At 33.0% G+C, this 10,834-nt stretch overlaps 1 protein-coding gene across 1 annotated transcript in view; it reads left to right on the top strand.

The window, feature by feature from the left end:
* Positions 1–10,834, top strand: part of LOC130243333 (inactive phospholipase C-like protein 2) — a 131,880-nt gene that overhangs the window by 88,023 nt on the left and 33,023 nt on the right. The window contains exon 4 of the mRNA XM_056475472.1: positions 1,308–1,383. Within this exon, the coding sequence (XP_056331447.1) occupies positions 1,308–1,383 (76 nt within the window). The remainder of the gene's footprint in view (positions 1–1,307; positions 1,384–10,834) is intronic.

Below are 10,834 nucleotides of genomic sequence, written 5' to 3'. Positions count from 1 at the left end.
TTGGTGAATGTCTTTCAGTGGCCCAGCCAGAGCCCAGATCCTAATCCTATTGAACATCTCTGGAGAGATCTGAAAATGGCTGTACATCGTCGCTTCCCATCCAACCTGATAGAGCTTGAGAGATACTGCAAAGAGGAATGGGCAAAAATTCCCCAAAGAAGGTGTGCCAAGCTTGTGGGACAATATTCAAAAAGACTTGAGGCTGTAGTTGCTGCCAAAGGGGCATCAACAAAGTATTGAGCAAACACTGTGAATACTTCTGTACATGTGATTTGTCAGCTTTTTTATTTTTAATAATTTGCAACAATTTCAAAAACTCTTTTTTCACATTGTCATTATGGGGTATTGTGGGTAGAATGTTGAGGAAATAAATGAATTTAAACCCATTTCAGAATAAGGCTGTCACATAAACAAATGTGGAAAAAGTGAAGTGCTATGAATACTTTCCAGATGCCCTGTATCTTTGGAAAGAAGACACTTTGGGCTTTACTATCCATCACCTAGAGTTTATAATGCTCAAAATGAAAAAAGGTATAGATGCACTAAAATTTTATTCAATAAAATAAATGTAAATTAAAGCAAGGCAAATTATGTACACTGTAAAAAATGCAGGGCTCAACACAATTCATTCATGTTGTCCCAACACAAATCGATTAAGTTAACACTTTTGACAAATTTGAGTCGATTGAACATAAAAAAATTAAGTTGTCCCAATGAAATCTCAAAATTGTGTTGTTTCAGCTCATTTTAATTAAGTTTAAACAATACATATTGTATACATATTTTTGAGTGCATGTGGAGGGCCAGTGTCCTGCAGATTTTAGCTCCAACTTCCCTCAACACACCTGCATGGATGTTTTTAGAAAGCCTAGTAAGAGATTGATTAGCTAGCCCAGATCTGATTGGAGTTGGAATTAACTTTGCAGGACACCGGCCCTCCAGGACCTGAGTTTGAACACCCTTAGCTTAAGTTATTTAGTAACTTATAAAGTTATGGTAACTAATAACCTGAACTTTTCTGATTTTAATTGTAATGCATTAATGTGCAGCTATTGTAAAGCTGCTTTGAAACAATAATTATTGTGAAAAGAGCTACACAAATAAACTTGAATTGAATTTCATTAACTGATTGCTTATTTACTGTTTCATTGCATCCTCCGTGCATGTGCAATGCATTTGCAGTCTTCTTTCTGATGTCTGAATAGACACTAGTATCTGCAGGCTGCATTTAAGCAGTCGTCATCACAATATTACAGTAAAACCACACACACACACACACGCTCATTATGTTTCTCCATTGTTCACAGATGATCCAGACCAGCCAGGCGCTGCTAGACAACTCAGACGGCGTCTACGACAGAATACTGCAAGTGCAGAAAGCAGGTACGAATGCAAAACCCAGAAAACACAGTGTTCCACAAGGGAGGCGTGTGTTTCTTGGAACTCAGCCGATCGACGCATCCCTTCGATTGCGGCTTCCTCTGAAATCGAGCACACAACACACACTGAAGAAAAAAAAAGCTCAAAGAGAAAAAAGCTCATTATGTTACACAAAGCTCATTGTGCACGCTTTTCATCACCTGTGTGATGTCCTGCTTTGCAAACACTCTTCAAGTAGGTTTTTATTCCTCTCAATAGTGTCGTTGGTTGTCTAATTATCGGCCACTAAAAGGGTAAACATCTAAGGCCTGGAATCAATGCTGACGCCTCCGGTCGCACCGCACAATCGCCAAAAGATCAGCCTTGATTGCATTCGCTCGCAAAATGAAAGAGAAGAGGCGAGTGTGGAAGAAAAGACAGGCGGCGTGTGTTTTATCAAGCGCTCGTGTGATTTTAAAGTGCATCTGCGGCCTTTGGAAATTGCATTGATGTGCAGGCTGGCTTTAGCTTCACTTCTGATCTCAAATCAAATCAGGCCAAACATCAGAATTGAATCTTGGACTAATGAATATCGTCAGGCAGATGTGGAAGTTTTGCTTTTGTGATGTGGCAAAGTCATCGGGGGGTGCTCATATGACCTCTAATGCAAATTGTAGGAGTGTTTGTAAATTATGCAAACAGACATTCATAGAAATACTTTAATTTACTTTTGTTTGTTGTTATGGTTCATATAAAAGGGATTTAAATATATATTTAAGAGCTAATCTATTTTATCAGATTTTTTATTTATTTATATATATATTTTTATTTATTTTTTTTTTTATTTTAATATAAAGTCATGCAAATTTTTTTTTTTTACATTTAGTCTTATCATATTTTTAAATATTTATTTTTATTTATTTATTTTTAGGTTGTTTATTTATTTTGTTTGCATAATTATTTATTTATTTATTTATGGCTCATATAAAAGCCATGCAAATATATTTTAATATTTAGTATGCATTTGATGACATTTTTAACATTTATTTACTTTTTAGTTTGTTTATTTATTTTTGTTTGCATAATTATTCATTCATTCATTCACTCACTCATTTATGATTCACATAAAAGCCATGCAAATACAGTGCTCAGCATATTGAAGTACACCCAGGGGCGTCGCTAGACCCAATTTACTGCCCCAGTAAAAATCTCCAGTGCCCCAGTAAATGCATTGAGATATGATTTACTTCATATGCAAGTGTATTATTAAGAGCGTAATTACAAAATAAAGACGTATTCTCTAATTCAACCAACCAACGCTGGTGAAAGCAATGTGTTTAATCAAAAAGCAAACTGACGCATCTCCGCGTGTGCACAGAGAACCCGCGCGCTTCTCGCACATGGCTCTTCTGCTGGTGCAAGTCCTGGTAGTTAACATGCCTGCCCGCCAAAAAAGCAGGCTACTTGCTTGTCACGCCCTGCAAAGGCGTAACAGCCTTTTTTGTTTTGCAAGTGGACAAAACTAAAGTTTAAACAATATGACGGGGTCTTCCTAAGCACGCCTCCTGATAGATTTTTTTTTGTATGAAGCAAAAAGGAGGGTTGAGGAGTCATGGAGGTAAAGACTTTATAAACCTAATTCTCTTCCATGTGTCAAGTCTAAGACAACAGATAATTCTATAAACCATCTTTTTTTGTATTTTATTGAATTGTTTATAGAATTTCATTCAAATGAAATTAATATTTATGCAAAAGATTTCTTAAATGATCTTAGCATATCACTCCAGTTGTGTCTAAACATTGTTTTCCAGTTACATTTAAGATTATTTAGAATAATAATTGTATAATAACAATAAAACTTTTATTTATAATATATATATATATATATATATATATATATATATATATATATATATATATATATATATACTTTTTTTTGGGGGGGGGGTGCCCCAGTAGAGCTTTATGTCTAGCAACGCCCCTGAGTACACCCTCACTCACAAATCTATCTTTTTAATTCATATTTTTAATATGAACTATACAATATTATATTTGTGCATATACATTAGATTAGTCAGTACTGTACTGAAGCCAATGGAGCTTATCTAATAAATAACTTACGGTAACTGTCCAAAAACTAGTACAGCCAGTTTATATATGTTATAGAAAAATATTAAATACAAATTTAAAAAAGAGAAAAAAAAATCAAAAGCAGCAAAAAAAAAAAAAGAAAGAAAAAATTTAGTAATTTTGTAGGTTGTCGTTTTTTTTTTTTTTGCAATATTTAGCTTGAATTTAAATGTGTTATCTTTCAATTTCTAAATAAGTTTGGTGACTAAAATATTATTTTAATAAATATATCTGTTTAATAAATCTGTTTTGTTTAAATGCACCAAAATACATTGCCGATATTCACTGAGAAATGGATAAAAGTATTTATTTTCAAAATGGGCTGTACTCAGTTATGCTGAGGACTGTATATTTTTACATTAGTATGCATTTAATCAGATTCTTATTTTTTCCTTTTTTTGTTTATTTATTGTGCTTATTTATTTATTTATTATTTATGGTTCATATAAAGTCATGCAAATATGTTTTTACATTTAGTATGCATTTGAATCGATTATTAAATATTTATTTACTATTTTAGTTTATTATTTTGTTTGCGTAATTATTCATTCATTCATTTATTAATTTATGGTTCATATAAAAGCCATGCAAATATATATTTTACATTAGTATGCATTTAATCAGATTTGTTTAATTTTATTTTTCCTTTTTTGTTTATTTATTTTGTTTGTGTAATTATTCATTCATTCATTCATTCATGATTCATATAAAAGCCAAACAAATATATTTTACATTTAGCATCCATTTTATCAGATTTTTAAATATTTATTTTTAGTTTGTTTACTTATTTTGTTTGCATAATTATTTATTTCTTTATGGGTCATATAAAAGCCATGCAAATTTATATTTAAACATTTAGTATGCATTTAAATCATATTTTTAAATGTTTATTTATGTTTAGGTTGTTTATTTATTTTGTTTGCATATAATATTTATTTATTTATTTATTATGGTTTATGTAAAAGCCATGCAAATATATATTTATATATTTACATTTAGTATGCATTTAAGTAGATTTTTAAATATATTTTTTAATTCTTTAGTTTGTTTATTTATTTTGTTTGTGTAATTATTTGGTCATTTATTTATTAGTTTATTTATAGTTAATATAAAATCCATACAAATAAACTCATATTTACTATATCATTTGATCGGGTTTTAAAATATTTATTTGTTTTTAGTTTGTTCATTAATTTTCTTGCACAATTATTTATGTCTTTATTTATGGTTCATACCAAAGCCATGCAGATTTATATTTGAACATTTAGTATGTATTTAATCTTATTTTTTAAATGTTTATTTATTTTTTAGGTTGTTTATTTATTTTGTTTGCATAATTATTTATTCATTTATTCATTTATGGTTCACATAAAAGCCTTACAAATATATTTTTACATCTAGTATGCATTTTTTTCAGATTTAAATAATTATTATTTTTAGTTTGTTTTTATTAGTTTGCATATTATTTATGATTCATATAAAAGCCATGCAAATATATTGTTACATTTAGTATGAATATAATTTGATTTTTAAATATTTGTTTTTTAGTTTAATTATTGTTTTTGCATAATTAATTATTCATCAATTAATTTATGGTTCATATAAAAGCCATGCAAATAGATAATTAGCATTTAATTAGCATTTGATCAGATTTTTAATATTTATTTATTTTACAGTTTGTTTTATTTAGTTTGCGTAATTATTTATTCATATCTTTTATTAATTAATTAATTAATTAATTTATGGTTCGTATAAAAGCCATACAAATATATTTTTGCATTTGGTATCCATTTGATCAGATTTTTATTTATTTATTTATTTTATAGTTTGTTTATTTACTTTATGGTTTATTTATTCTGTTTGCATAATTATTTATTCATTATTTTATTCATTCATTAATTAATATGGTTTATATTATATATTTTTATTATTTTGTTGCATATTTATTTATTTTATATGACAAGTATAAATATTCTTATACATATTTATTTACATTTAACTATTTTAATTTACATTTAGTAGACACTTTTGTCCAAAACCACTTACAATTGAGGAAGTATTCAGCAATTCAACAAGAAAAGGCAATACACACAAGAAGTGTTAATTATACAATGCAACACTTGTGCTAGAGTAGGAGGTTTTTTTTCCCTTAGAGAGAGAGAGAGAGAGAGAGAAAGAGAAAGAGAGGGAGAGAGAGAGAGGGAGAGAGAGGGGAGGAGAGAGAGAGAGAGAGAGAGAGAGAGAGAGAGAGAGAGAGAGAGAGAGAGAGAGCAAGTTGCTTCTGATAGGTGGCTTTCCTTATAGTTTTCAACCAGTAAACCAATGCAGACAGATAAAAAGAGGTGTTACATGGACTCTCTTTGGCTCATTGAAGACCAGGTGAGCTGCATCGTTCTGGATCATCTGTAGAGGCTGTGCAGCATGGGAGACCAGCTAGAAGAGCATTGCAGTAGTCTAGCCTTGAAATGACAAGAGCTTGGACTAAAAGTTGTGCAGCATGATGTGGCAACTGATCATCAAGGATCGCTCCAAGATTCCTTACCGAACTACATGGGGTAATGGTGGATGATCCCAACTGGATTGAGACGCCATGTTATACTTTATGTGTGATGTTGCAGGAGGAAAAGAATTTCAGTTTTTGCCAGGTTAAGCAGTAGATGATGTCTTTCATCCAAGCAGAGATAACTAATATCTGAATTTATTCTAGAAAAACAGGGGTGGGGCAAACTCGGTCCTGGAGGGCCGGTGTCCTGCACAGTTTAGCTCCAACTCTAATCAAACACACCTGCTTATAGATTTCTAGTGATCTTGCAGATACTGATTAGCTTGTTCAGGTGTGTGTTTGATTAGAGTTGGAGCTAAACTGTGCAGGACACCGGCCCTCCAGGACCGAGTTTGCCCACCCCTGCTATAAAACGTGGGACAATTATGTGATTCTTTTTTAGATGACAGACATAAAAGTTATGAAATTACACAATTGAATTGTATTATTTTATTATTTATTTGGGCTATATATTTTATTTTAATAGTATTTTAATCGTATTTGCATACGTTTGGGTGCCTTTAGCTTCACTTTTGATCTCACAAATCAGACAGAAGAATCATAAAAAATGTCAATTATACCCGAGGCAAATATATACGCTTTGAGGAGATGTGAAGCACAGCCACATCTAATATTTTCCCCGTTGCCTTTTATCTGTTTATGTTCTGATGTGTTCATAAAACCTTATGAAGCGGCATGGAAACATTGATCATCAGTTTTGCTTTGGTTTTGTTGCTGGGCGACAGTGATTGGCAGAGGCGATCGATGCGGGAGGCTGGCAGTGTTTCATTGATCGCAGCTGATGGAATCTTGGCACAGGAAGCTGTTAGACTTCATTATATGGTCTCTCGATGAACAATTATCACAGCCGCGCCCAAACACACACGCACACACACACACGCTGCCATCCTGCTTTGTTAAACCAGCACTGAATCAATATTGTTTCAATACCACATGTATCATTTCCTGTCCTGTTTGCATTCAGTAATGGGCTAATAAAACTTGATGTGCGGCAGATATTAATGCTTTTTAAAGGGCCTATATGTAGAATTCAGAAAGCCTTGTTTTTGGCGTCACCTGTGGTTATTAGGTGAACTGCAGTTAACAAAAAAAAAACTAAAGTACCTACAGTAAAAGCACTAAGTACCATGTTTCTCTAAATGTTTCTCAAAAACTCTCACCGTCTGCATAATTAATAACATACGCAGTATTATTACGTATAATACAGTCAGGCATTTGAACACACAAGTCATCCCCACTGACCAGGGGCGTAGCAACCGGGGGGGACGGGGGGATATGTCCCCCTCACTTTTAGAGACAGACCATTTAGAAACAGGTGATTAATAATTATATGAACGTATGATCTCATACAGCCGTCCCCCCCACTTTTAAAATGTCCACTGCGCCCCTGCCACTGACAGAATTTTGTTTATCTTTGGCATATTTTGCTATCCATCTATAGTTAAGGCCACGCCCACTCTTTCATGGTTGGCCAGAAACAGCGGCTAATTTGCATTTAAAGGTACACACACAAAAATAGAGTTTTTGATCAAATTTGACTTACTATAAATAGGGCTGTGCAATTAATCGAAAATTCGCTTTCGATTTTGGCTTTTTTTGACGATTATGAAATAACATTAATCAATATAAAACGATTTTTGCATCATATACCGCTCTTTTTCCAGTTGTACAGATTTGTTGCTCTGCAAAGCTCAGTTTCATGTGAACATTACTAAAAGCATGTACTGTAATGTAACTTTTGCAGCACTGGATGCGCATCATTCACTGAATCACTCGTGTTTTTAAAGCACGAATGAGATCGCATGCGTTGTGTGCATCTGCTCAGCCTCAAAGACGAGCAGAGCACACGCATGAGTGCTTTAATGGTCAAATAGGTGTCAAAATGCGGTGTTTAGTGATTATTCATATTAACCCTCATTTGTGTAATAAACAAACGAGTTGAGAATCAAAAGAGGTGAAAGAGAAACCATAAATCAGAACCGTACTGCTCTTAAAGTGACAGCGCGCTATATTCCTGCTGCCGACTGTTTTTATCATTAATCAAACAACAAAAGGAGAAAATCCCTCACTGCTCTTGACTGAAGGACTTTTGTAGCTATAATTAAAGTGTTTTACTTACAGTGAAGATGCTTAAAGCACACTTTGTTTCATATTTTTAGTCTATTGTATTTATTTCCCTTTCCTTATTTACTGGGAGGAAAATAACTGAATATATACAACTGAAGTCAGAATTATTAGACCTCTTGACTTATTAGCGACCTATTAACCCCCAATTTCTGTGGAAAGAAGATTTTTTTTCAACCCATTTCTAATCATAAAAGATTTAATAACTTATTTCTAATCACTGATTTCTTTTATCTTTGCTTTGATAATATTTTACCAGAATTTCTTTCAAAATACAGGCATTCAGATTAAAGTGCGATTCAAAGGGCTTAAATTAGGGTAATTAGGCAAGTCATTGTATAACAGTAGTTTTTTTCTGCAGACAATCAAAAAATATTTTGCTTAAGGGGGCTAATAATATTGACCTTAAAATAGATTTTAAAATATTCAAAACTGCTTTTATCCTAGCCAAAATAAAACAAATAAGACTTTCTCCACAAGAAAAAATATTATAGGAAAATACTGTGAAAAATTCCTTGCTCTGTTAAACATTATTGGGAAATATTTATTTAAAAAAATAATAAAAAATTCACAGGAGGGCTTATAATTTTGACTTCAACTGTAATCGTTTTGAATAATCTTGATTACAATTATGACCAAAATAATCGTGATTATGATTTTTCCCATAATCGAGCAGCCCTAACTATAATAGATGATCTGAGGTGTATTTTGAGCTCAAATGTTCTGGAGACACTGCAGGCTTACTGTATACTACATCAAGACAAAAGTGGCATCACTTTGTATGACATGACAACACTGGAACTACCAGAATTCTATAACTACTAGAATGGCCATAGTGATCATATATGGTGTCATATTGTCCATAGGGAGGCAAAGATTAATTGATTTATTTAAAAAAAGATTAATTCGCCACGGTTAATTAATTGTAAAGGCTTCTCAACACTGTGTTTCTGCATTGAACAAAACTGCTGCAACTAAACAAATATGCACGCACACTGGATTAACTATGGCTGAGGCTATTAACTAAGGGCCGTTCATATATTGCGTCTTTTGCACGCTCAAGTTCATTACTTCCAATAGACTTGCATCCACATATTGGGGGCGATGTGCTTGTAAAACCCCTCACTGCACACTTTATACTCTTTTCTCAGACAGGCATTAACTTTCCACACTTTTCTCTCATTTAAACACCCTCAAAGTTCAAACCTTCATAGAAAAATAAGTCCAGCATTACAGAATGAAACCAAAAATCAAACCCTGTTGTCAGGAGCAAACATTCATCATTGTCAGCAAAAGGTTCATAAAGCTTTTTAGCTTTTGTTTAGGTAATGTTACCATCCAGCATAATGTTCTTTATCCTGCAGTCACTGATCCAAAGAAGCAAAGGCAGACTCCATCTTTAAGGGGGTCGCACACCAGATGCACCGCGCACATAACAGTTGGAAGTAACACACACCGCATGTTATTTAAAATGAAATTATTATTATTATTGGCGCTCTGTGGCATGGCAGAAATATGAACAGTGTCCTGACTCTTCGCTGGCACCACAGACAGCCGCCGACTTGCGGCACCGGTGTGCGTTACCTGATAAAAACCTATGTTATCATCCTCAAATGCATGGCGCTGCGTGGAGCGTCTTGGCGCGACGCATTCATTGTGCGACCTCCTTTATGATGGTCTTGCTGCAGACAGTTACAACCCTTTTTGCATCCTTGTTGGAACTCACACTGCTAGCAATGGAACATTCATGTTAAATTGGCAAGCTGAACGCATTCTGTACTGTTCAGGAGACACGGAGGAGATTGATTGACAATGGTCTACAGCCAATCAGGATGCAAAACACAATGCACTATGAAAAAAAAAACGTAAGGCCATGAAAGATGAATCGCGTTATAGTGAGGGACTACTCTACTTACATTTACATGAGTAAATACTTGCAATAGATTTACATTAGACAAACACAATTCTTTTTATTCTTATTTATTCATTGTTCTGTCATTTATTTTCAGTGTAAAATTATTACTTATGTTTAAATGTCAAAAAGGTTTTTTCACTTATTTTTAAGTCCAAAGAGAAATGGACTATTGTTTGTTTTTAATATTATTATTTTGGTACTGTATTATTTAGTTACTGAGCAGCAATAAATAACACTAAAATATATTATAAATATATACGATTTTCTTAACTAGTAGTGTTTTGAAACGAATGCATAACAATCGTGAAACCATGATTATTCCTCAGACTATAATTGTACAAAAATCTATAACCACTGAATTCCAAATTGTCACATTACATTTACATTCAAATGTACTGAGATAATAGTATTGAACTTTGAATGACATATTTCATGAAGTCCTTACTCTTAAAATACAATCTTTAAATAAAATCTTTTTGTTAATGAAGCCTATAGATATGTACAAGTTTCTAGATCGCCTGTGAAGGTTTCACTTTAGCACCTCACTTTCACTTCACTAGCAAAAGAGCAAGGTTTTCTTACCGCACTGAATATGTTTTGAAAGACATGTCTGAAGTAAACTTGTTTTTACTATCAGAGTTATGTTTATGTTAGCAGGAAGTTGCTAGGTAACAGATGCACGCATATTCAAAGGCACAGGGGAAAGTAGCAGACACTGAAATGCATGCAGTAGGACTGCACAG

The sequence above is a fragment of the Danio aesculapii genome, chromosome 16 (genome assembly GCF_903798145.1).
Source record: "Danio aesculapii chromosome 16, fDanAes4.1, whole genome shotgun sequence".
NCBI classification, from domain to species: Eukaryota; Metazoa; Chordata; class Actinopteri; order Cypriniformes; family Danionidae; genus Danio; species Danio aesculapii.
This window is presented reverse-complemented; position numbering and strand designations above follow the sequence as displayed.